The 27,352-nt window shown below is 49.2% G+C and overlaps 1 protein-coding gene across 1 annotated transcript; it reads right to left on the bottom strand.

Annotated features, from left to right (window-relative positions):
* Positions 1-3,728: 3,728 nt before the first annotated feature.
* On the bottom strand, positions 3,729-24,706 carry POLR2A (RNA polymerase II subunit A). Its single transcript, XM_073564263.1, has 29 exons — positions 24,481-24,706; positions 23,085-23,217; positions 22,844-22,980; positions 22,582-22,755; positions 22,213-22,494; positions 21,970-22,131; positions 20,344-20,564; positions 20,037-20,169; positions 19,834-19,958; positions 19,550-19,760; positions 14,796-15,005; positions 14,552-14,720; positions 12,459-12,553; positions 12,174-12,377; positions 11,876-12,098; positions 11,515-11,698; positions 10,742-10,913; positions 10,563-10,668; positions 10,251-10,456; positions 9,089-9,313; positions 8,763-9,009; positions 8,585-8,685; positions 8,406-8,510; positions 8,079-8,261; positions 7,802-8,005; positions 7,526-7,712; positions 7,312-7,425; positions 5,732-5,881; positions 3,729-5,301 (listed from the first exon to the last, which is right to left on the bottom strand). The coding sequence occupies exons 1-29, from the start codon at positions 24,565-24,567 to the stop codon at positions 4,145-4,147; spliced, it is 5,907 nt and encodes a 1,968-aa protein (XP_073420364.1). The 5' UTR covers positions 24,568-24,706; the 3' UTR covers positions 3,729-4,144.
* Positions 24,707-27,352: the final 2,646 nt, after the last annotated feature.

Raw genomic sequence — 27,352 nt, 5'->3', positions numbered from 1 at the left:
TAGGCGACAGTCCTGCTGGCACGAGTCGAGCAAAGGCCCCGTCACACTAAGCGACTTACCAGCGATCCCGACAACAATATCAACGTGTCAGGATCGCTGGTGAATCGCTATGTGATCGCTGGTGAGCTGTCACACAGACAGCTTCACCAGCGATTAGCACAGCGACGCCGAGCGCACGGCATCGCTGTGTTCAGCGCTGATTCATGTCAAAAATAGAATTAAAATAAAAAATATTGTTATTCTCACCTTCTGACGTCCCGCGCAGCCATCCCGCCTCTCTCCACGCTTCGGTCCCAGTAATGCTTTGCGAGAATTACCTCGATGACGTCCGACTTCACGGGATCGCGAAGTCTCGCGGTCATTCTTGCAAAGGATTACTGGGACCGGAGCGTGGAGAGAGGCGGGATGGCTGCGCGGTACGTCGGAAGGTGAGAATAGTAATATTTTTTTTATTTTATCGCTGGTCTCCCGCCTGTCACACACAGCGATGCGTGCTGGCCAGCGGGAGATCAGCGACAAAAGAAATGTCCAGAGCGTTCAGCGATACCGGCAAGGGGGCTGCTCGCTGATCGCTGTCACACACAGCGATCTCGCTGGTGAGATCAGTGTTGTGTCACAAAACTTGTGACTCAGCAGCGATCTCGCTAGCGAGATCGCTATGTGTGACGGGGCCTTAAGAGTCCTAGAAAGATTTGTGTCCTTTGTGGGTCTAATTGTGACCTTGATTTTACTAAGTTTAAACACCACCCTAAGCTCTTTAAGACGGTGGCTATGTCTCACTTAACTGTGGCAAGGAGTGAAAAAACGACCCACTATCAGGATGTCGTCCAGGTATGGGATGATCAGTCTTTCTTTCTGAGGTGGGCTGTAACCTCCACTATTAACTTTGTGAACACATGAGGGGCTACCGCCAGGCAAAAGGGGAGGGTCCTGTACTGGAAGTGCCTTGAGGTGCCCACTACTGGCACAGCTACTCAGATACTTCTGGAATGCTACGTGTATCGGCATGTGGTAATACACGCCCAGGACGGCCATATAGCAACTAGGAAAGAGTAGTTGTATCGCTGATTTTATTGACTCCATCTTGAATCTTCAGGAACTTGTTCAGGCCCTTCAGGTTGAAAATCGTTCTGTATGAACCATCCAGCTTCTTTATTAGAAACGGGATAATAGAAGCCTTTCCCTTCTCCTGCTGGAACATCCTGCAGAATGTACTCAACCAACACGGGAACTGCTGCAACCCACCAACCTACTGTCTCCTTCCCCACCATCCTGTAGCATGTAAGCCCTAAAGGGCAGGGTCGTCTCCCCTCTGTATCATTCTGTCATTGTAAATTTGTTTACTGTGAGATCTGTAATTTGTATGTAACCCTTTCTCAAGTACAGCACCATGGAACCAATGGTGCTATATAAATAATAGGCTTAGTACCTCTGAGTCCAGCGCTACTTGCTCCAAGGTGGATACTCGTGGGGCCGTTGTGATGAACCCGTTTGGTAAATGCCTCCCGAACTCGAGCTTCAACCCTGCCCTTACCAGGTTGAGAATCCAAGGGCTGGATAGAAGAGAGCTTTCTTCCAACCTGGGAGTCATTTGGAGGGCTTTCTACAACCTTGGGAAGGTTTGCCAAATAGGAACCCCTTGACCTTCTTTGGTTGATCCTCCCATCTACAGTGTTCTGTGGATGGTCTCTTTCGGCTGTATTTCTTCCTCCGAAAGGTCTGCCTGAAGGATGAGAAGGGAGATTTTGGGAACCCTTTCTCATCAGAAGCTTTTTCTAAGATGTAATCCAAAGCAGAACCAAATAAGTATTTATCTTCACAAGGAAGAGAACAGTCTCCCTTTTGCCTGTATGTCCCCTGGGCAATCTTTTAAACAGACTGCTCTATGGCCTGCATTAGAGAATGCAGCAGACCTTGCGGCTATTCTGGCTGAGTCGGTCGATGCATCTGATAAGAACGCCGCTCCTTTGATTTCTGGGGGCATGGCCAAAAGGGGGTTTCTGGATGAATTTTCACTCAGCTGGTCTTAGTCTACTCAGACCATGAGGGACCTTGCTGTGCAGGTTGCAGCAATGACGAGCCTCAGCCCTTGACTACCACGTAAGCTTTAAGAGTGCCAACCTTCCTATCGATGGGATCTTTTAGTAAACCTGAGGCTTCAAAAGGGAAGGGATGATCTTTTTGAGGCCTTGGATATGGCTACATCCAATTTGGGCACTTTACTCCAGGACGAGATAGCCTCTTCCTCAAAAGGGGTACTTCCTTTTAAAGGAGAATGGCAGGGGGCCCTTCCTGACTTTTCCCATTCTTTATTAATGAGACTTAGCAATTTATCATTCATAGGAAAGGACCTACTTTTTTTCTTGTCCAAGGTCCAAAACATATCTTGGACAGACTTTTTTGGCCGACCAGTCCCATTGTGGACTTTACGCTCTTAACTAAATTGAACACCTCTTCTAGGAGGAAGAAATAGCCCGCCCTCAAGTCACTTTTTGTGTAGGATGATCCTGAAGTATCCTGCAGAACCCCCTTATACGAGTATACAGTCGACGACTTGGGAGACACTTCAGCCCTATCCCCATGTGGCGTTTCCCCTGAGAGGGATTAGGACCTTAACGAGTTCTCCACCTCTGTTCTGATGAGGGTTTTAGGGTGGAATAGAAGTCTGGGGGTCTCATTAGCCTCTGTCATTAACACATGCCTGGCATAATTTTTGGGGCCATGTGCTAGCCAGATCCTGCCCGGACAGGCTCTGTGCTTAGATTTCCCTGTATGCATTTCTAGGAGGATCCTACCAGAAAGGCAAGAAGTCAGAAGGAGAGAGGGAGATTCGCATTATTAAAATGACATTTTCGTAGCTCAGAGGAAATTGTAGGGGAAAGGAAGGCAGGATGTCATTCGAGAGGTCTTCTTTAGGGACTGCAGAATCATCTATCCTGGTAGAACAGTACCTACTTGTCCTAGTCTTTGGACTTGCATCCCCTGCTGTAACAGTCACATCTGACGTTGAGGGTCGCTGCAGCTGCTCTGGCTTCAAATGCTGCTACCACTGGGAAGAGGCCTGCTTTGCATCCATTGGTGCCCCTGCCTGGCCGGTGATGTACCCTTAAGTATTGTGCTGTAGGGGGATCTGCTGGCAGGCATGTTCCTGCAGCATCCGATACCCTCCCCAGACGTGCGCCGGATGAGAGGTCCCGGGAGCGTCAGATCACAACTTCCGGTTTCCAGACGCGCTCTGACTGCACCAGAACGCAGAGCTGCCAGCTAACAATGCGGTGATGCCACCGCAGACTCCCGCACGACCAAAACCTCAGCTGCCCCCACCCTGCAGCACTTCCAGCAATCCCGGCGCTGATTGTAGCAGATGGTGCCCTGACGCAACCAACAGGCCCAGGTCTGGAAGTTTGCTTTTCTTTTGCCGCCATGCAGGAATGAAGGTTCCCCCCCATCAAGGACAGGAAACCAGTGACGTGGAGAGGAGCTGCCCTTTTCATCTTGAAGGTTTCCTGTCCTTGAAGGGCAGATCCCCTCTCGTTCGTGCTGTCAAAGGTGACTGGAAAAGTGAAATCCGGCTTCAGCTGGAAGGGGTTGCGTTTCCTTGTATAATTTGAGCAGCCGTATCATGGTGGTCCCAGGTCACGCCGAACACAGTGAATCATTACTCAGAGCATTACCATTGGAGCCAAGGCTAAAGTATCCCCCGACGTGTGAGCAAGAACCAGACTGAGTTTTGGAAGTTTGCAACATTTATTTTTTTTTTTTTTAAGAACAAAATGTCACTTTGTCAAACATCTATTAAGATTTCCAATAACATTTAGCAAAAGAGACTGCAGACAAATCCTAGCAGTCCGAGCAGAATCAGAACTAAAACGCTGAAGCTTCTTATCCTCTGCTATAAATAATGCGCCGGTGACGATCAGACACTATTTTGCCACTTAAAGTAGCGATGAATTCCCAAATTATTAACTTTTAGTCTATCACATATAAAAGCATGAACACAATGTGGTCTCTCGAAGCTGTACAAGGAAGCCTCCAACCCTGATCCATGCACTTATAGCTAACTGACTGATCATGTGAGAATTTCTCATTTAGATGAGAGAAGCACCCAATCACAGAGACAGATGTGTCCAGGGAATGCTGCTGCTCAGTTTTCTTCATCACTGTCATCTGGACTGATCGCTGGACTTGTGAGACTGTAGGTTGGAGATGTGGGACTGTATCCTGGGGACGTAGGAGAGTAAGTGGAGCCTTTAGGACTGGTAGGTGAGTAGGTGGGTGAAGTTGGCGAATACTTAGGAGAGGTCGGTGAATATGTAGGCGATGTAGGAGAGTATTTGGGGGATGTAGGAGTATAGACTGGGGAAGTAGGGGAATATGTTGGAGAGGTAGGAGAGTATTTGGGAGTGGTTGGAGAATAAGTAGGGGATGTTGGCGAGTACTTGGGAGAAGTTGGCGAGTATTTGGGGGAAGTCGGAGAATACTTGGGGGAAGTCGGCGTGTACTCTGGAGAGCTTGGGCTGTAGGACGGGCTTGTCGGTGTATATTTGGGGCTTGTTGGGGAATAGCTGGGTGAACTGGGGCTGTAGCTGGGGGAGCTAGGAGTATAGCTCGGAGACTGTGGGGTATAACGTGGACTTGAAGGCGAGTAACTGGGCGATGTTGGAGAATAACTCGGGCTTGTAGGACTATAGTTTGGAGAGGTGGGACTGTAACTGGGAGAGGTGGGACTGTAACTCGGAGAGGTGGGTGTATAATTAGGAGAAGTTGGTGAGTAATTGGGAGAAGTAGGAGAATAAGAGGGTGATGTTGGGCTGTATGATGGGGATGTAGGTGAATAGGAGGGTGAAGTTGGGCTGTATGAGGGAGATGTAGGAGAATAGCTGGGAGAAGTGGGCGAGTAACTAGGACTAGTGGGAGAATAACTGGGAGATGTAGGAGAGTAACTGGGAGAAGTAGGAGAGTAGCTGGGAGATGTAGGACTGTAGCTGGGGGATGTAGGAGAATAGCTTGGGGATGTAGGAGAATAGCTTGGGGAAGTGGGACTGTAGCTGGGGCTCGTTGGGCTATAACTCGGAGAGGTTGGCGAGTAGCTTGGACTTGTTGGCGAGTAGCTCGGAGAAGTGGGAGAGTAGCTCGGGGAAGTGGGACTATAGTTTGGGCTTGTGGGAGAATATGAGGGGGAAGTTGGACTGTAAGAGGGTGACGTCGGAGAGTAACTTGGACTTTGAGGAGTATAGCCGCCAGGACTCCTTGGTTCATAAGCTGGAGAGGTGGGGGAATAGCTGGGAGACATTGCGCCACCTGTAAAGGAAATACAAAAAAAAAAAAAAAAATAAATACATGATTATATGGACCACACTGTCAGCACTTGTACAGGTGACAATGGAAATTGGTTTTAGAGGATTGTTGTTCTACAATCAGAGTGCTGGACCACAGGCTGCAGAAACAGCATCACTGGGCTGAACCTGCAATATGTCAAACCTTCCTCTAATTATATCCATCTGGTTGTGAGCAGAACCTGCCTATGCACCAGACAGTCACTCATCTCCAGACTGGTGGACACATCACTGCCAGATCAGTTTTCTACTCCAAATGGTAAGAAACACAGAAACAATGAGCTTTATATTTTGGTGCATCAAGGTAAAGCCATGCTTACACAGATGTCAACATCTTCATACTTTAGATTTGAACTCTGGTGAAACTTGGTACACAGCATAAACAGGGCCTTTACCTGGTGAAGGAATGTACGGACTTGAGGGGCCCGGAGAACCAGGAGAACCTGGAGTGGGAGACCAGGCCGGAGAATAGCCAGGACTGAAGCCACTGGCATCCGAGGCAGCGCTGGGAGAGAATCCGGCTGCGCCAGGTGTCATGCCACTTCCTGCAAAATAAAGTGGTTATTGGGATTAATGTCAGGGATTTCTCCCTTCCATACAGGATTGCAGAACAGTCAAGACACCTCAAAGATGTCAACACGTATCAGAAGAGTGGTGAACACCCCTTTTAATAGAATACAACCCTACAGGAGCATTTCTTGGAGAACTACTGGAAGGGAGATCCTGGTCTGTCTCACGGTCCTTACCAATTGATGAGTTAAATGAGACAGAACACACGCCTCAACATTGAAACTGACAGCAAGTACAGGGGTCACCAAGATCAGCAAATGATCAAAATTTGAATAAGGTCTTGTGGGAGGATAGGTACATCGCAAGACTTGAAGGACTGCACAGTAATCACCAAGGGTTGTAATCACCAAGGGTTGACAATAAAGACAGACAGAATTCTTGAGACTGATTTATTCCTCTGCTAGATCACAACACGTGTAGGCTGAGATGTGAGCACTGGTCAACGTTGCATGTCCCAGTGGTTGGTAGAACAAGAGGTGCAGAGGCGAATATCTGCAGACTGATTGCCAGATAATAAAAACAGCGTATAGTGATCCATTTTGTACTGCAAGTGAGATTGTAGAAGGTTTACGGAGTCAGTGTCTACAGAGTAGAGCAAGACACAAATGAAGGGTCTGCCTTCGACAGCAATTAGTTCCACTTTTATGTTGGGTGCACCAATACTTGGAAAGTGGCCTGGAGAACAGATACAGTGCCATGAAGTGACCTTGTGATGAAACCTCACACTGGTCCATCCTGCTCCCAAGAAAATTATGGGGTGGTACAATATAACAGTCTGACTCCCTAGACTTCATTCCAGGTCACCAACTTGGGGTTACATTGGACTCAGTGATGGACCCAGTTGTGTGGCAGTTTCTCCAAAACGTCCCAAAAAGATAAAAAAAAAAAAAAAACCACAAACAACCCCAGGCTGCTGGTGCCCTAAACCGGCTCCCATGGCTGCAGTGTCTCGACTTGTTGGTCTCCATCAATCAGGGACATCATTGGTTGGTGATCACACAGCAGCTGGATCCTGATTATTCAGCAGCAAAACCTCTCTCCAATGACCATTAATAACCTCAGATAGCAGCCAAGGCTGAAAGTGTTGGGATTTTAGCAAGTGGCTCATACTTCAGACTTAGTAGATCAACACTGACTGTTTCCATTTTTTATTCTTTCTTTGGGTTGCAAGTTCAATATTGAGGAGTGCGCACACAAAGTCTGTGCTGAAAACTGAAGACTAAGCATAAGATGGAATCAATGCAGAATAACTATAGTTCAGAAAATCTCTTGGTTGGCGAGCCAAGCTCACCACCGACCTTATAAGCAGTATATCATAAAAAGTGTATGTAAACCATATAAGCTCATAATACAAGACTTTAGAGCACAGCAGCATTAAACGGTGCTTCACCTCCCCCCGACATACCTAGACTTGGAGACCATGCTCCATAGGCTGGTGTAGCACCTTGGTTCCAAGGAGTCATTGCAGGAGACATTCCCCCCATCGGGCTTGGGGCAGTTCCAAAAAACATTCCGGTTGCTGAATAAAACAGACCAAAGATTAGAAGACAAATGTCAAGGGGGGGGGGGGGGGGGGTAAATCAGATGTAAAAGTGAAGCTGATCCCCATCGATACTCACGTCCTGCGGCTCCAAGACCCGGGATATTTGTAGGAATCTCCATTCCAAATTTACATTTCTCTGCATCCAATAAGAGATCAAAGCAGCCAGTGCCAGCGGGTGCCAACTGCCCCAGCATGATGTTCTCAGACACTCCTTTCATGGGATCAGTCTCACCGTGTGCTGCCGCCTCCATGAGGACATCCACCTGTGGGAGAGAAAAGAGTAGGAGGTAAACCCAAGGCTGTGAGGGACACCACAAACAGGTGTCACCCTGAGCAGATGTGCTGCACCTACCGTTTCTTCAAAGGAACATTTCATGAGCGGTCCTGTGTCTTGCCTGTTCACACCGTGACGAGTGATGGCCATCAAGTGGCCTCTGCAGGTCATTGTGTCACAGAGAAGGGCCAAGTGGCGATAGTTCACGTAAGAACCGTCAAAGGAAATTACATGGTACAGTTCTCTCTCCAGCGCTTTCCTGACGGCTTCAATTCCAAGAACCTGGAATGGAAGAGAGATGTCAAGACGAACCCAACTTACAAGAGGAAAGGGGCAAAACAAACACCGGGCTTACAGTGAAGATTTCCACGATGTCGTTCGATGTCGTCCTCACAGGATCCACATCTTTTTCACTCAGAACCCTCATGAGGCTGACGCCGTCTGTCTCCAGGATCCATTCCTGAAGAGCCTTGAACTCCCCATCCTCCGTCAGAATTATCTTCTTTTTGTTGTCAGTCTGTGGCAGGTGCATGTAAACCTAAGCAAACAAATCGTTAAGTAAAAAACCCTGACAAGCTACAAAAACAGCCATCAGCACCCGACTTGATGAAAAAGACCTTTGTTTACAATAGTAATGGGTGACAAGAGAACGCCTCCGCACAAACTTCAGAGGATCACCTACCTTACTGATCTGCTCAATCCCCTGCAGAGTCATATCTGTCAGCATATTGGACTCAATGCAACGTAAGAAGACATCGTCGTCCATCTTGTCCACCACCTCTTCTTCCTGAAGCCAGAGGGTCATCAGGTTAGGAACACTCCAAGGTTGTGACTTACACTGCTTTATTGGCTTTTTCTCACCTCTTGCATCTTGTTCTCCTCACTGTTCATGATCCTTATCCGCAGAACCAGCTTCTCCGCATTATCATCATTAAATATACAGTTGAGATCATCGCCAAAGCCTGGAAGGAGAGTAGAATACATGAGGATGGCACCGATAGGAGATTGGAAGGGCTCAGGATGAATCGCCACAATTTACCTGCATTGATCTTCTCCGCGATCTGCTCCATGGTCAGTTTACGGTCAGTCATGTGTTTGCGGTCAAGCTCCACACGAAGCAGCCATGGGGAAATTCTGGTGACATCAAAGTCTGGCATCTCGTAGTAGACATTCACCCACTCCTGGTCTTCAGCCACCACGGTATTTTGTGGGTTTGGATCATAGTAAATGGCAGTATTAGCCGTAACTTTCCGCAGAGTTGTGTGCTCCAAGCGGCACAAAATGTCCTGAACAAGCAGACAAGTGTGAGGCTCGGCCGGCAGGATGTCAGCACAAGAAGGCACCATACCACGCTATGAGACTCACCTTGGCACGCTCGGCATCTCGAGCAGATTGGCCCAGTAAGAAGACTGTGAGGGAAGGAGTCTTAGGTTTCTTTGATATATTAATTAACTCTTTCAGACGAGGAACTCCCAGAGTGACGTTTTTGGCTGAGACACCGGCATAGTGGAAAGTGTTCAAGGTCATCTGAGTGGCTGGCTCACCAAGAGACTGAGCGGCCAGTGCTCCCACCATCTCTCCCGGATGAGCCTGCAGAAAAGGGAATCATTAACCCCTTCATGACCTGAAGTATTTTCGGTTTTGCTCCACTTCTTCCCAGAGCCACAACTGGCCATGTGAGGGCTTGTTTTTTGTGGGACAAGTTGTACTTTTGAACAACATCATTGGATTTAACATGTACTGGAAAACGTGAAAAAAAATTCCAAGTGTGGCAAAATGCAAAAAAAAGTGCAATTCTATTTTACCATTTCATTTTTATTCACTAAATTGTAAAACTGACCTGACAGTAAGATTCTCCAGATCTTTACAGGTTCATAGATACCAAACAGGTCTGTGTTTTTTTTTTTTTTTTTTTTATTTAAGTGGTGACAAAAAAAAAAAAAAAAAATAGATAAATAAATTACGATCAGGGTAATTTTTTTATATTGATAGCGCTGCCGATTCTCAACATGGTGCTGCCAAAAGTGTACATTGATTTTTTTTATGGTTTTATTTTGAATGAGGCGAATGGCACGGTGATTTGAACTTTTATATTTTTAAAAACTTTATTGAAGCATGCTTCAATTGTCTCCATAAAAGACTAGAAGCTGCAATACTTCAGTTGCCTGTGTGATCAGATCTAATTTGTGTGTAGCAGAAACTCTTGCTATGAGCGCTGACCACTGCTGGAGACCTCCGGTTGTCATGCCAACCCGTCGGTGACCCGCGGCCGCATGACGGGGGTCACTGACGGGCAGGATTTCCAATGCGCTTCCTGTAAGCACGCATTAAATGCCACTGCCAGATTAGCAGCATTTAACAGGTTAACACGATTCCACCCAAGGCTGTTAGAGGCACATGTCAGCTGTTCAAAATAGCTGACATGTGCAGGGAAAGATGTGAGCTCAGCGCCGAAGCCCACATCAGAAAGGGGTTAATACGTTAGTAATGTGTCCAGCAAGATGCACAGCAGCCGCACAATACTTACAATAGCCTGGTTGAACTTGGACTCGATTTCTCCCAGCAGCCAGTCGAAGGCCTCTCCACTGAGCCGGAACTCCTCCACCATCCTGCGACTGCAAAGCGTGGAGCGCAGGTGGATGTTAAACAGGAGAGTGGCGTTCTCCTGGGCCTGGCGACTCAGAGGATCATCTCCATTTACAATCACCAGCTTCTTACTCAGATCCTTCACGCCTTACGGAACAAAAACAAGATTAACCGTCATGAGGACAAGACGGCGAAGTCAAAGAAGAAATTATATTTGCATCATTGCCAGCAGCCAGTACTGTACAATGCCTACCATCCACCACTTTGATTGGGTGCAGATCTGAGGGCATGCGGGTGTTTATGTGGAATATCTTCTGTGCGTTCCAGATCATCCTGAGGAGATTACACGGTAGGACCACCTGAAAGACAAGCCATAGTCAGCACTGAAACCTCGACACAATACCCAGCGGTCACTGCTGAGTTGTCAGTTACCTTGCTGTCACCAGTAGGGAAGATAACCCGCAGGACCTCTCTATCTTCCTTCATCTTGTCAAATTCCTTCTCCAGCTCATTCTGGATGTGGGCATTGCTGAGGATATCCTTCACCACATCTTCCTGCAGAGTCCTCCTCAGAGCACGCTCATTAGCGTAGTCGAATTTAAATCTAAAAACACAGGCCAGCGTCAGCATGCACCCGACATAGGCCGGCATCAGCACGAGCCCCACCAGCAATCCAAGACAAACACTAAGGCTGGCACCAGCACTAGTCCCACCTGCAAGCTAAGACACACACACAGGCCACCATCAGAATGAGCCCACCCAGGAGCCCCACACAGGCTGGCATCAGCACGGGCTAAGAAACACAGACCGGCACTAGTCCCACCTGCAAGCTAAGATATGCATACAGGCTGGTACCACCACTAGCCCCCACCCAGGAGCCCTAAACGCAAGCCAAGACACACACACACAGACCTGCACCAACATGAGCCCACCCGCGAGCCAAGACACACAGCCCCAGGCCAGCATCAGCAGGAGCAAGAAACAGACACAGGCATCATCATGAGTCCACTCAGGGGCTGCTCACAGACCAGCATCAGCACAAGTCCCACAGCAGTGTGAGCCCACAAGGGCTGGCATCAGCACAAGCCCCAGCTGAGCCCACCCAGGAGCAGGTCAGCGTGACAGACCACCATCAGCACAAACTCCCTTCATGAGTAAACACCACTCCCCTACAGGCATTGGATTCAGCTCCCACCCACACTCACTTTTTCTCAAAGGCTTTGTTAGATGGTTTAAGCGTGGCCAGGTTCTGGAACTCCACACCTTCTCCAGCCAGACCATCCTCGCCATACCGCAACTGTACAACCTGATTGATGGAGTTACGTACTGTAGCGTCGTACTTCACCATAACAGACTCCATAGACTTGATCAGACGTCTCTGGATGTAACCTGATGAAAAGCAAAAGGAATTCTTATTAGCTTTACCCCTCAGGAGAGGTTTGTGGCTCTACAGTCAGACATGGACCTGCTTATAGTAAGCCCTGACCACTGATTTGCTATACGGGGAGCAACAGTGTAGACAGAAAGCAGGGGAGGAAAAAAAAAAAAAAAAAAAAAAAAAAACACCTGTCTCAGCAGTCTTCACAGCTGTATCAATTAAACCCTCTCTTCCTCCCATAGCATGGAAGAAAAACTCTGTTGGAGTAAGGCCAGCAAGGTAGGAGTTCTCAACGAAACCTCTGCTCTCTGGGCCATAATCATCTTTGATGAAGTGAGGCAGTGTCCGATGTTTGAAGCCAAAGGGGATGCGTTTACCCTCCACGTTCTGCTGGCCCACTACAGCAATGACCTGGAAGAAAAGGGAATCAGGTCTGCGCACACTGTATATGCTGACCACTGCCACTTCCACCAAGCCACCACTCACCTGGGAGATGTTGATCTTTGAGCCCTTGGCTCCTGACACCACCATGGACTTGAAGTTGTTATACTCAGATAAAGACTTCTGGGCAGACGAGCCAGTCTTATCTCTGGCATCATTGAGGATTCGGTTCACCTGGTTCTCAAAAGTCTGACGTAGGGTGTTTCCAGGTGTGGGCTCCAGCTCATTGTTGTGGGCCTTCTCAATGACCTGCACAGAACACGATACTGAGGATTCAGACCATTACTGGAGCAGCCCAGGCTCATCAGAACCAAAGGCCACCAGCCTCACCTCTATCACATCCTGCTTGGCTTTTTTGATGGTGTTCTGGATATCCTGGTAAGTCTTTGCATCAGCAATAGAGTCTCCGATCCCAATAGTGTGACCTACAGAAGAAAAAAAAAAAAAGGTACACCTATCAGAAGAGCCCACAGCAATGTATACATAATGCACACAGTAGTATACATATACACAGTGCAGACCATTCCACTCCCCAAAAGACCCCATCTAACCACAGGAAAGATACAGTTGCATTCACAAAATTAGAATATACCAAAAGTTTCCGTTCAATACAAAAAGTGACTCCTATTCTATAGAGTCATTACACACAGTGATCTATTTCACATTTATTTCTGGTAATGTTGATTATGGCTTACAGCCAATGAAAACCCAAAAGTCATTATCTCAGGAAATTAGAACACCAGCTTGAAAATAATGATTATAAAATCCGAAATGTTGGCCTAGGGAAATGTATGATCAGTAAATGCACTCAATACTTGGTCAGGTTCCCTTTGCATCAATTACTGCATCAATGTTGCGTGGCATGGAGGTGATCAGCCTGTGGCACTGCTGAGGGGTTATGGAAGCCCAGGTTGCTTTGATCGCAGCCTTCAGCTCGTCTCATTGTTGGGTCTGGTGTCTCTCATCTTCCTCTTGACAATACTCCACAGATTCTCTACGGGGTTAAGGTCAGGCGAGTTTGCTGCTAATAAAGCCCAGTGATACTGTTGTTTTTACACCAGGTATTGGTACTTTGGGCAGTGTGGACAGGTGCCAAGTCCTGCTGGAGAATGACATTTCCATCTCCATAAAGCTTGTCGGCAGAGGGAAGCATGAAGAGCTCTAACATGTCCTGGTAGACTGCTGCGCTGACTTTGGTCTTGATAAAACACAGTGGACCTACTCCAGCAGATGACATGGCTCCCCAAACCATCACTGATTGTGGACACTTCACACTAGACCTTGGAAATTGTGGTCCCAGAGTCTGGAGGAAGAGTGGAGAGGCCACAATCCAAGCTGCTGGAGGTCTAGTGTGAAGTCTCCACAATCAGTGATGGTTTGGGGAGCCATGTCATCTGCTGGTGTAGGTCCATTGTGTTTTATCAAGACCAAAGTCAGCACAGCCATCTACCAGGACATTTTAGAGCTCTTCATGCTTCCCTCTGCCGACAAGCTTTTTGGAGATCGAAATGTCATTCTCCAGCAGGACTTGGCCCCTGTCCACACTGCCAAAAGTACCAATACCTGGTGTACACACAACAGTATCACTGGGCTTGATTGGCAGCAAACTCATCTCACCTTAACCCCATAGAGAATCTACGGAGTATTGTCAAGAGGAAGATGAGACACCAGACCCAACAACGCAGACGAGCTGAAGGCTGCAATCAAAGCAACCTGGGCTTCCATAACCCCTCAGCAGTGCCACAGGCTGATCGCCTCCATGCCACACCGCATTGATGCAGTAATTGATGCAGAAGGAGCCCGACCAAGTACTGAGTGCATTTAATAATAATAATCTTTATATAGCGCCAACATATTCCGCAGCGCTTTACAGTTGAACAGTTTCAAACACAACAGTCATAAGTAACAACGTTAACAATACAATAATTAAAGCGACATAAGACGACCCTGCTCGTGGAGCTTACAATCTACAATGAGGTGGGGGGGGATACAAAGCACAGGTTTGTATTTACAATGATGTATTTACAATGACGGTCCAGCCATCTTCAGGGGGTGGGGGTTAGATGGAGATAGTGAATGGGCCACACACACACAAACATGACTTTGATTACTGAATGTGATGGACATTTCAGATTTTACAATCATTTTTTTCAAGCTGGTATTATAAGGTATTCTAATTACTGAGATAATGACTTGATTGGCTGTCAGCCATACTCATCAACATTAACAGAAATAAACAAGTGAAATAGATCAGTGTGTGCAATGACTCTAGAATAGAGGAGTCACTTTTTGTATTGAAGAACTGAAAAATTACCTTTTTGATGATATTCTAAATTTGTGAGAAGCCCCTGTATATCTTTGTACCTTGTTAGCCACTGAGGACGCTCAATTCTAAATACTTTCACCTCTAACCATACACCCACCCTCAATGAGCAGCCAGTTATTGATGACAGTCTGGATATTTGAGTAGAAGAGACGAGTGACATCATGTCCCATCTCCAAATACGAGATATGGACCAGCGATCCCGCAGACGTCCCCAGCGATTTTTTACACAAGATCCCCATGATCAGCTCTCCATTCTCCACAATGACCTGAAGACAACAAGTGTGATTAATCAGCAGCTTAGACCAGAGTGCTGCCTGATATCAGGACCATTCATTACGCACCTTTGTGTCCCCCGGGGAGATGTGTTTATAAGGACCACTGTCCTCATCATCCGGGTGGGTGCTGTGAGTCCGGATAACATTAATATGCCCTGGAACAATCAAAGAGAAAATCTGCTTCCCGGTCCAGAGAGGACGAGGCTTCAGGATGGCTGGCTGAGGAACCTTCCCATCCCATGTGGAGAGAAACATCAGCAAATTCATCACCTCCCCCTAAAAGTCAAACATGAAACATTAGAGGCCCAGCCTAAGCGTATCACACAAGACTAGCAAGGTCCAGACATGAGCCTGGCCTAAGCACAGCACACCATGCAAGATCAGCATGGTCCAGAGATGAGTATGGCCCAAGTGCTTCATACTAGACCAATGAGGTCCAGACATGAGCCTGGCCTAAGCACAGCACACCACACCATGCAAGATTAGCGTGGTCCAGAGAGGAGTATGGCCAAGTGAGGGGGTCAGCACGCATTACACAAAGCATCGCATTAGCTAAGCATCTAGCAAGACAGTTACTCCATGACAAGGAATTAACATCCACCTTCTCTCTTCACACAGGTAACCATATTATTCAACTTCTGACCTGCACCAGCCTGCATTTATCTCCATTCAATGTTAGCAAGCAGTGTGACTGGTAACTATATTATTCAACTTCTTTGCTATAATTCATCTGTTACATTGTTCTCAGGACTTACTGCTGTATAACCATGGGGGGGAAAATCACTGGAGATGTTCTCAGGAGAAGCGTTTTAGCATAGAGATAGAATCAGGACTGGCTCTTTGATCATCTTTTGCACACCAAGAGGTGCTGAGCAGCTGTTGCAAGTTTATAACCAAGTAGCTCCCACAATCCCTCTTGGCCCTGTAGTGGGGTGTATAAATGTAGACTAAAGGCCCCTTTACATTTAGCGATCCCGACAACGACCCGGTCAGGATCGCTGGTGCATCGCTGAATGGTCGCTAGTGAGCTGTCATACAGGCAGATCTCACAGCGATGCAGCAGCGATACAGCGGTCATTACTTACCTTTCAGATGCGGCGATCCTGGCGTCCTCCCGTCCGCGTGTCGCTCCTCGGCGCCAGCAGGAAGCGCCCGACGAGAAATGGACCTGCGCGATCTATGACAGACAGCAGGGGAGCCGGTCGGAGGTAAGTATCACACATAGCGATATTGCTAGCAATATCGCCATGTGTAAAACCCCCTTAACTCTAAGGGGCACGCAAGTGAGGGGTCAGCACGCATTAAGCAAAGCATCGCATTAGCTAAGCATCTAGCAAGACAGTTACTCCATGACAGTTAGTCAGGACAGGAGACAGGTAACCCACACTTTGCTGTATTTTTAGCCATTTAGCCAATGTCTCTACCTTGTGCCAGTCCTTACACTGGCTACTCATCCACTCCAGAATTCAGTATAAACTTATTACCCTCACCCACAAAGCCCTCCATGGCTCAGCACCACCCTACATCTCCTCCCTTGTGTCAGTATACCACCCTACCCGTGCCCTCCGTTCTGCTGATGACCTGAGGTTAGCATCCTCAATCAGAACCTCCCACTCCCGTCTCCAAGACTTTACACGTGCTGCGCCAATTCTTTGGAATGCACTTCCCTGGTCAATACGATTAGTCCCCAATCCCCACAATTTTAAGCGTGCCCTGAAAACGCATTTATTCAGACCTGCCTATCGCCTCAACACATTAACCTAATCTATCCCTGTGTGGCACAGCCAAAAGTTACCATAACCAGGTTCCCCGCATCATGTTCCCACATGCTTCATGCATCCATTAGCCCTCTGCATCTGTAGTTACACACGTAACATTATGGCTGGTCCATACAATCAGGGCAACTGTTACAACCCACCTTTCATGTCTACCTCTTTCCTCAGACTAAGCTTGCGAGCAGGGCCCTCACTCCTCTTGGTATTTGTTATGATCTATGATTGTTATGCTGTAATGTCTATTGTCTGTACAAATCCCCTCTGAAATGTAAAGTGCTGCGGAATATGTCGGCGCTATAGAAATAAAAAAAATTGCTTTATTTTTATCCTCCTGTGTTCCCTTGCCATCCACATTCACCACCCCATCACCACTCATTCACATCAGCCTCTCTCCTTCCCTCCCATGTACAGCTCCCATGCCCTTCTCACCTTCCTGAAAAACCTCAGTCCATCTTGCCCAAACACATTCAACAAAAAAACTGCTAACATTTCAAATAACTACTTGCTCTTTATGTTCTTACTCCTACTGATTTCAGGGGGACATCTCCCCCAACCCTGGTCCACCATCCTACAACCTCAACCCCTACCCTACCTCATATCAAAACCAAAATAATCTATTACTTGCACTCCCTCATCTCCATCTTTCAATTGTGCCCTCTGGAATCCACGGTCTGCTTGTAACAAGCTTCCTTTCCTGCATAACTACTTTCTGAACAACTCTCTGAATCTGTTGGCCCTCACTGACACCTGGATTCAGGATTCTGACACTGTCTCCCCTGCTGCCATTTCCTATGGTTGCTTACAATTAGGGTTAGGACCATCAGCAGATTTGGCTTTTGGTACCATCTTTATGCTGATGACACAACTATATACGTCTTCCCCCGACCTTACCCCCGCTGTACTACAGAACGCCAGTGACTGTCCGCAGTCTCCAACGTCATGTCCGCTCTCTGAAACTTAACCTCTCAAAAACTGAACTTCTGCTCCCGCCATCTACTAACCTTCCTAAATCTGACATTTCCCTCTCCATGGGTGGCACCATAACACCCCAGCAGCAGGCGCGCTGTCTGGGTATTATGTTTGACCCCAATCTCTCCTTCACATCCCATATACAATGTCTTGCCCGCTCGTGCCGCCTACACCTAAAGAACATCTCCAGAATTTGCCCTTTTCTCACCATGGAAACAAAAACCCTCACTGTCACATTGATCCACTCCCGCCTGGACTACTGTAATGCTCTATTAATTGGCCTCCCAGCTACTTGACTTTCCCCTCTCCAGTCCATACTAAATGCAGCAGCCAGGAGCATCCAGGGTCATCTACCTGGCTAATCGGTACTCGGACGCGTCCGCTCTTCGCCAGTCCTTACATTGGCTGCCCATTCATTATAGGATCCAATTCAGAGTACTTGTTCTCACCCACAGTGCGGCACTCCCCTACATCTCCTCCCTCTTTTCTGTCCATCGGCCTAACCGACCACTGCGCTCTGCAAATGACTCACCTAACCTCTGCACTAATCCGTACCTCCAACTCCCAAGACTTTTCCCGCGCTGCGCCAGTCCTCTGGAATGCTCTACCCCAAGAAATTAGGACTATACACAATTTGCACAGTTTTAGGCGCTCTCTCAAAACACATCTATTCAGAGCGGCCTATCACGTTCAGTAATCAAAGTCATTCTATGTGCAAGTGTGAGTATGTAGCCCATTCACCATCTGTCCCCCACTTTCTCAAGATGGCTGGACCATCGTTGTAAATACACACCTGTACTTTGCATCTCCCCCACCTCATTGTACATTGTATGCTCTCACCAGCAGGGGCGGATTGTGCTTTAATTATTGTATTGTTAACATTGTTAGTTATGACTTGTGTTTTGAAACTGTTAAACTGTAAAGCGCTGCGGAATATGTTGGGGCCATTAAAGGTAATTATTATAAGTGCTTCATACTAGACCAATGAGGTCCAGACATGAGCCTGGCCTAAGCACAGCACACCATGCAAGATTAGCGTGGTCCAGAGGAGTATGGCCCAAGTGCTTCATACTAGACCAATGAGGTCCAGACATGAAACTGGCCTAAGGACAGCACACCATACAAGATTATGAGATGAGAATGGCCTAAACGCATCAAGCATACAAGAGCCAAATATTGCTATTGAGGGAGGGTGCAAGAGCAGTAGTGGAATGAGGAATTTAATCCAAGGGAGCAATCAGAAAGTTAAATAAGGCTTTACTGTAGTGTCAGCATAATGCTCAAGTGTGTACAATAAGCCAACATTTCGGTCACATGCGTACCTTGGTCGTGGCCTGAATAGACAGTGTAGTACGATTATGAATCTGACGTCAGCTACACATCACACCTGGTGGGTAAAGGTGCCTGCAGTTGGGCAAAGCATACTGCACATGCACTAGCTATGAATGCTTAGCGCACACGCAAAAAAAATGGCGTACACCTACTCCAAATCAGCAATAACCTGCGGACGGCGGGCAAGGATGGGGAGGCGGCACACATCGGGAACACCGCCCATCGGACCGACCTCGTTTTTATCGCCCGCCAAAGGGTAGGTGACAGATTCCCTTTAAGCCGTGACCACAAAGTCCACATATGACACAATGAAGCTTTCCACTGACTACACTAAAGACATTTCATTTTTTTTTTTTTTTTTTTACTTTCATCTCTTGAACTGCAGGGAATAAATTTCATAGTTAAACAGTATACTATGAGCCTAGCCTAACCCAAACTTTACACAGTACTAGTTCTGGTCAGACATGAGCCTGGCCTAACCCCAGCACACATTATACAAGACTAACGATGCTCAGAAAGAGGAGCCTAACCCGAATACACAGCAGAGATAAAGTACGACAAGACTAGCAATGCTAAGAGGAGCTCAGCCTAACTACATCTCCAGAGATCCGCCTGACCTAACCATACCTGTGTTTACATAACATTTGGGAAATTAGAGCCTTATTATTGGGAGAAGTGTAACAATGTGGATCTTCACCATAGTATCTCCCATTAATTCAGGGCACCTTGGGGTTGATCACTCACCCTTTCCAGGAAAACGTCCCTTTTTGTGAATTTCCTAACTGCAGTCAGCGTGTCCTGTACAATTCCCATAACTGGTCTGTTGGACTGAGGTGTGACGATCATACGAGGTACCATGGCAAGCTCCTGGATCTCTGCCCGCGTCTCCAGAGACTGTGGAAGATGCAAATTCATCTCGTCCCCGTCAAAGTCAGCGTTGTATGGAGTCGTGACACTGGGAATAAAGAACTGCTAAGCCCCTGAACTAAAAATAGCACAAAGAGCAACATATCAGGTGACGGACCTACCTGAGGTTCAGCCGGAAGGTGGACCAGGGAAGAATGCGGACTCTGTGCCCCATCATAGACATTTTGTGTAGCGTTGGCTGTCTGTTAAAGATGACAATATCCCCATCGCACATGTGTCTCTCCACCTGGAGGGAAGCAGAGAGGAGTCAGTCTTTAATGTCTGTGCCTTCTCATTATGGGGGGGGCATCACAAAGCCGCTCACCTTGTAGCCAATCTGTAAATGCAGGTCGCTGGGTTTAGGGTGAAATCTGAGATCAATGCGATCCCCATTATCTCGAATGATGTATTTGGCTCCAGGGTACTGACTGTTTCCTCGTCTCACCAGCTCCTGCAGCCTGAATACGAGAAACACAAAGCTGAAGGATTAGAGCTGCAGGATGCAGAAAGCATTGTCACATGCGACTAGCAGGCCTGTAGGTGTGTGGTCAACAGGGCCAGTCTGGCTGTGGCCCCCAGGATATAGATAACTGGAGGATGCCAATAAAGATAAAAGACATCTGAGAACTCACCTATCAATGTTGAAGGGAGTAACGATCTCTGGAAAAGTCATATTCGCAGCAATCGACCTCGGGACTCCAACTTGGTCAATGGAGAGGTTGGGATCAGGGGTGATAACTGTTCGAGCAGAAAAGTCGACACGTTTTCCCATCAAGTTTCCTCGGACTCTCCCTTCCTTCCCCTTCAATCTCTGCTTCACAGACTTCAGAGGACGGCCAGACTTCTGCATGGCCTGAGGGAGCAAGGTAGAGGGTGTAAACACATGTAGCATTCATAGGGAGCAGAATATGGTGCCAGACATCTTCATAGAATGTTAGAGTTGGAAGGGATCTCAAGGGTCATGTCCTACTCCCTGCTCAATGCAGGATTAACTAAACCATCTCAGACAGAGAATTTGATTAGTTTACATTCAGTTCCCCATATAGAGCATTTGTTAAATAAATTAAAAAAAAAAAATTGAACACTGGGGCCAGGACAGAGCCTTGTGGTACCCCACGTGTAACACTGGGGTCAGGACAGAGCCTTGTGGTACCCCACGTGTAACACTGGGGCCAGGACAGAGCCTTGTGGTATCCCACGTGTAACACTGGGGCCAGGACAGAGCCTTGTGGTATCCCACGTGTAACACTGGGGCCAGGACAGAGCCTTGTGGTATCCCACGTGTAACACTGGGGCCAGGACAGAGCCTTGTGGTATCCCACGTGTAACACTGGGGCCAGGACAGAGCCTTGTGGTATCCCACGTGTAACACTGGGGCCAGGACAGAGCCTTGTGGTATCCCACGTGTAACACTGGGGCCAGGACAGAGCCTTGTGGTATCCCACGTGTAACACTGGGGCCAGGACAGAGCCTTGTGGTATCCCACGTGTAACACTGGGGCCAGGACAGAGCCTTGTGGTACCCCACGTGTAACACTGGGGCCAGGACAGGACCTTGTGGTACCCCACGTGTAACACTGGGGCCAGGACAGGACCTTGTGGTACCCCACGTGTAACACTGGGGCCAGGACAGAGCCTTGTGGTATCCCACGTGTAACACTGGGGCCAGGACAGAGCCTTGTGGTACCCCACGTGTAACACTGGGGCCAGGACAGAGCCTTGTGGTACCCCACGTGTAACACTGGGGCCAGGACAGAGCCTTGTGGTACCCCACGTGTAACACTGGGGCCAGGACAGAGCCTTGTGGTATCCCACGTGTAACACTGGGGCCAGGACAGAGCCTTGTGGTACCCCACGTGTAACACTGGGGCCAGGACAGGACCTTGTGGTACCCCACGTGTAACACTGGGGCCAGGACAGGACCTTGTGGTACCCCACGTGTAACACTGGGGCCAGGACAGAGCCTTGTGGTATCCCACGTGTAACACTGGGGCCAGGACAGAGCCTTGTGGTACCCCACGTGTAACACTGGGGCCAGGACAGAGCCTTGTGGTACCCCACGTGTAACACTGGGGCCAGGACAGAGCCTTGTGGTACCCCACGTGTAACACTGGGGCCAGGACAGAGCCTTGTGGTCCCAACATGTAAGACTGGGGCCAGGACAGATATAAGGATAGAAGGAGATGCTTTATCAAATGCTTCTCCTCCTCCATGCTCCAGAAAACATCAGCTGACAGCATCCCCACTTATTTCACTTACCCTAGGAAGGCCAGGTAGCTCATTGTCTATCATTGTGGCAACATGGAATTGCAGGAGCTTCACGTCGTCGGCAATTACGTGGGCTGCAGCACCATTCTGCTCGTTCCGCCTCAGCTGGTTGTTAATTTTGACAATATCAGCAAGTTTGTGGGTCAGATCATCCTGAGGGCAGAAGGATTAGAGGACATGCATCAGTACATACTTCCCCATCACTCACATTCCTGCCCAATGACCTGGACCCACCTGGTTCCTGGCCGACCCTTGCATGACGACTGCGGGCCGCACAGACAGGGGAGGTACTGGCAGAACGGTGACAATCAGCCACTCGGGGCGTGCATATCGCGGCTCCATTCCCAGGATGAAGCACTCCTCATCTGTGATGCGCTTGAATATCTCATGGACCCGCTCAGGACTCAGCAGGATCTTCTTTTCCTGCGAGTCCTCGTTCACATGCTTCCACTCTGCGTATAGCTCCAGGCCTGTACGTCTGATCCTTGGCTGATAGCGACCACAGCCACCGTGGCCCTGAGATGAAGACATGGAGCACAGAAGCAGAGTTACCCCGATACTGAGCCAACCTTGACCACCCCCAGTCAGTCACCTGTCCCCTACCTTCTCTTTCTGAATGTCTTCATCCCCTTCATTCTGATCCATCCCAAACTTGTTGTCCATCTCCTCGCCCCCCTCACAGATGTTTTTGCCCTTGCACAGCTCGTACACGTGGGTCAGACGCTTCTTTGGTTGTCCTTTAGATTTTGTCAAAATATCTTTTATTTTTGGGTTATTCTATAAAAATAAAATAAAAGTGAAGTCTACGTGGAGAATAAGAAAAAAAAAGAAAGCATAGGTGTCCCCCACCAACACCCCGACTTACCGCATCCACCAGTAACTTGGAGCAGAAGAAACAGACGCAACGCAAAACCTTCATGGTCTTCACCAGAAATCCCACATGAAAGACCGGCTTAGCCAGTTCAATATGCCCAAAGTGGCCCGGGCACTCCGTCATGTTACCTGTCAGAAGACACCCACAAATGGGCGTGAGATGGCAATAGGCACCCTGGTAGTATGACCTCACCAGCCGTTAACTGCCTAGAGCAGTCACTGCGTGGACATACCCGCACATGTCTGACAGCGGCCGGTGCGCTCAACCACACCCTGACGAGGGTCCATCAAACCACCCAACTTGGGGCGACCACCCTCTGTGGTCTCAGGGTACTTAATTCCACCCTCAGTCACCGACATCCGCTTCTAAAACACAAGAAAGTAGAGATTTAGGGCGAGTGCACACAGTGCGTATTCAGCTGCGGATTTTTCCCATGCAGATTTGCGGGTAAAGCGTCCTGCGGATTTGCCTGCGGTTTGACACCTGCACAATGGAACAGGTGTCAAACTGCTGCGGAATCCGCAGAAAAAAATTTGACATGCTGCGGATTCAAAACCGCAGCAAATCTGCACGGAAAAATCCACAGCATGTGCACAGCGGTTTTGAAATCCCATTGCTTTGCATTGTACTGTACAATGCCTGAAGAGGTAGGGCGCCATGCTTTGGCTGGGAGGGCCAGGAGAGGAGTTTGGGGCGCCACGCACAGGCTCCGAGATGTAGGGGGCGTACGGCACACAAGCCCCGACAGAGGATGGGATGGGGGGGGGGGGGGGGGGGGGGTAGAATACGGCACACAAGCCCCGACAGAGGATGGGATGGGGGGGGAGGGGGAAGAATACGGCACACAAGCTCCGGCAGAGCATGGGATGGGGGGAGGAAGAATACGGCACACAAGCTCCGGCAGAGGATGGGATGGGGGGAGGAAGAATACGGCACACAAGCTCCGGCAGAGGATGGGATGGGGGGAGGAAGAATACGGCACACAAGCTCCGGCAGAGGATGGGATGGGGGGGGAGAATACGGCACACAAGCCCCGACAGAGGATGGGATGGGGGGGGGAAGAAAACGGCACACAAGCTCCGGCAGAGGATGGGATGGGGGGGGGGGGAAGAATACGGCACACAAGCTCCGGCAGAGGATGGGATGGGGGGGGGGGAAGAATACGGCACACAAGCTCCGGCAGAGGATGGGATGGGGGGGGGGGGGGGGGGGGGGGGGAAGAATACGGCACACAAGCTCCGGCAGAGGATGGGATGGGGGGGGAATAATACGGCACACAAGCTCCGACAGAGGATGGGATGGGGGAGGGAGAGCTGTGTCTTTATTCTGAAGTCGTGACTCTTGCTATGGATCCCAGCAGCAGTTGGAGCAGCTAGGTTCAGTTCTAAACTTTTTACAACATCTGGAGGATTTCGGAGCAGTGATCATCAGTGAGAACCACAAGGGAAGGAAAGAGACGGAAGCAGCAGAGACACAAGCTGAATGTCCGGGGATATCGCGATAAGACAGACCAGTCACGACATTACACTAATGGGAACACATCACGATACACCACACAGAAGCCACAGCATGCAGTACCAGCAGCCGCCGCTGCACTTCCGGGTGGCGCCCCGCCTTCTTGCTCTTACCAGCTCGTCCGGGCCCAACACACCGAACTGGACTCGCTTAATGATCCGGAGCGGGCAGGCGCTGTCACCGGCCGGCGGTCCGTGCATGGCGGCAGTACGGTCCCCGTCTGACAGATGTGGAAACTCGGTCTCCTCTAGTCACGCAGGGTGCCCGAGAACCCCAGCAGCGTACTCCCCTCTTCAGAGATCGTCGCCGCTTGCGCGCACAGCGCATCTGAAAAACAGAGGGGAACGTCTCCTCTATATATACCCTAGTAGGTTGCGTACGGGGCCGCCCTTCCCACATTCCAGGAGCTCCAGATATTTTTCTTAAACATGATTGGAGGAAGGCATCCAACCTGACGAGGATTTTGTGCACATGCGCATTAACACTATGATAAGTATCACTCTCGTCTATTTACGTCATAACGATGTGTCTCGTGACACTGTGAGTGCTAGGAGGAGGCGGGTCGTGTGTTTGATCGACATCTCTTGTAGCCTACTGTGTGGCAGTTTACTTTCCTGTCGCTTCTACGTCTCGTCTGCTCATTGCGCATGCGCTTTGTGGCGACTTGTAGTGCTGCTCGTGTTACCCGCAGGTCACGGTCCTGGCGATAGTTATCGGTGCTGCGGGCCGGTTGTGACTGGGAGATGCGAGTCGCTGACCGAGAACGCGACGTTCGCTCGTGTCGTGCGCGATACAGTGTAGGCCTCAAAACCCCGGGCTCAACTGGTCCGGGATCCGCCGATAGCCTCAGGAACGCGGGCAATACCTGAAGACAGACCGCTGCTTCTGGGGAGGGCTAGGCCGCACGTGGGTGTTATCACTTAGCAAGACAGATACCTCACCTTAGAGAAAGCGTGAGACCCCCGCCTCTCCAGTCAGCGCTGGGCTGGGTATGGGGCAGCATGGAGGCTCAGGGTTAGCACTGTACTGTCTATAGGGCAGCATGGAGGCTCAGGGTTAGCACTGTACTGTATATAGGGCAGCATGGAGGCTCAGGGTTAGCACTGTACTGTATGTAGGGCAGGACGGTGGCTCCGGGTTAGCACTACTGTATATAGGGCAGCATGGAGGCTCAGGGTTAGCACTGTACTGTATATAGGGCAGCATGGAGGCTCAGGGTTAGCACTGTACTGTATGTAGGGCAGGACCGTGGCTCAGGGTTAGCACTGTACTGTATATAGGGCAGCATGGAGGCTCAGGGTTAGCACTGTACTGTATGTAGGGCAGGACGGTGGCTCAGGGTTAGCACTGTACTGTCTATAGGGCAGCATGGAGGCTCAGGGTTAGCACTGTACTGTATGTAGGGCAGGACGGTGGCTCAGGGTTAGCACTGTACTGTCTATAGGGCAGCATGGAGGCTCAGGGTTAGCACTGTACTGTATGTAGGGCAGGACGGTGGCTCAGGGTTAGCACTGTACTGTCTATAGGGCAGCATGGAGGCTCAGGGTTAGCACTGTACTGTATATAGGGCAGCATGGAGGCTCAGGGTTAGCACTGTACTGTATATAGGGCAGCATGGAGGCTCAGGGTTAGCACTGTACTGTATGTAGGGCAGGACGGTGGCTCAGGGTTAGCACTGTACTGTCTATAGGGCAGCATGGAGGCTCAGGGTTAGCACTGTACTGTATGTAGGGCAGGACGGTGGCTCAGGGTTAGCACTGTACTGTCTATAGGGCAGCATGGAGGCTCAGGGTTAGCACTGTACTGTCTATAGGGCAGCATGGAGGCTCAGGGTTAGCACTGTACTGTATATAGGGCAGCATGGAGGCTCAGGGTTAGCACTGTATATAGGGCAGCATGGAGGCTCAGGGTTAGCACTGTACTGTATGTAGGGCAGCATGGAGGCTCAGGGTTAGCACTGTACTGTATATAGGGCAGCATGGAGGCTCAGGGTTAGCACTGTACTGTATGTAGGGCAGCATGGAGGCTCAGGGTTAGCACTGTACTGTATGTAGGGCAGGACGGTGGCTCAGGGTTAGCACTGTACTGTCTATAGGGCAGCATGGAGGCTCAGGGTTAGCACTGTACTGTATGTAGGGCAGGACGGTGGCTCAGGGTTAGCACTGTACTGTCTATAGGGCAGCATGGAGGCTCAGGGTTAGCACTGTACTGTCTATAGGGCAGCATGGAGGCTCAGGGTTAGCACTGTACTGTATATAGGGCAGCATGGAGGCTCAGGGTTAGCACTGTACTGTATATAGGGCAGCATGGAGGCTCAGGGTTAGCACTGTACTGTATATAGGGCAGCATGGAGGCTCAGGGTTAGCACTGTACTGTATGTAGGGCAGGACGGTGGCTCAGGGTTAGCACTGTACTGTCTATAGGGCAGCATGGAGGCTCAGGGTTAGCACTGTACTGTATGTAGGGCAGGACGGTGGCTCAGGGTTAGCACTGTACTGTCTATAGGGCAGCATGGAGGCTCAGGGTTAGCACTGTACTGTCTATAGGGCAGCATGGAGGCTCAGGGTTAGCACTGTACTGTCTATAGGGCAGCATGGAGGCTCAGGGTTAGCACTGTACTGTATATAGGGCAGCATGGAGGCTCAGGGTTAGCACTGTACTGTATGTAGGGCAGGACGGTGGCTCAGGGTTAGCACTGTACTGTCTATAGGGCAGCATGGAGGCTCAGGGTTAGCACTGTACTGTCTATAGGGCAGCATGGAGGCTCAGGGTTAGCACTGTACTGTATATAGGGCAGCATGGAGGCTCAGGGTTAGCACTGTATATAGGGCAGCATGGAGGCTCAGGGTTAGCACTGTACTGTATATAGGGCAGCATGGAGGCTCAGGGTTAGCACTGTACTGTATATAGGGCAGCATGGAGGCTCAGGGTTAGCACTGTACTGTATATAGGGCAGCATGGAGGCTCAGGGTTAGCACTGTATAT

Source organism: Dendrobates tinctorius, unplaced genomic scaffold (genome assembly GCF_039654945.1).
Source record: "Dendrobates tinctorius isolate UK_male_01 unplaced genomic scaffold, ASM3965494v1 ptg000442l, whole genome shotgun sequence".
Lineage (NCBI taxonomy): Eukaryota > Metazoa > Chordata > Amphibia > Anura > Dendrobatidae > Dendrobates > Dendrobates tinctorius.
The sequence above is the reverse complement of the archived record's forward strand: the minus strand, read 5'-3'. Positions and strand labels throughout refer to the sequence as shown.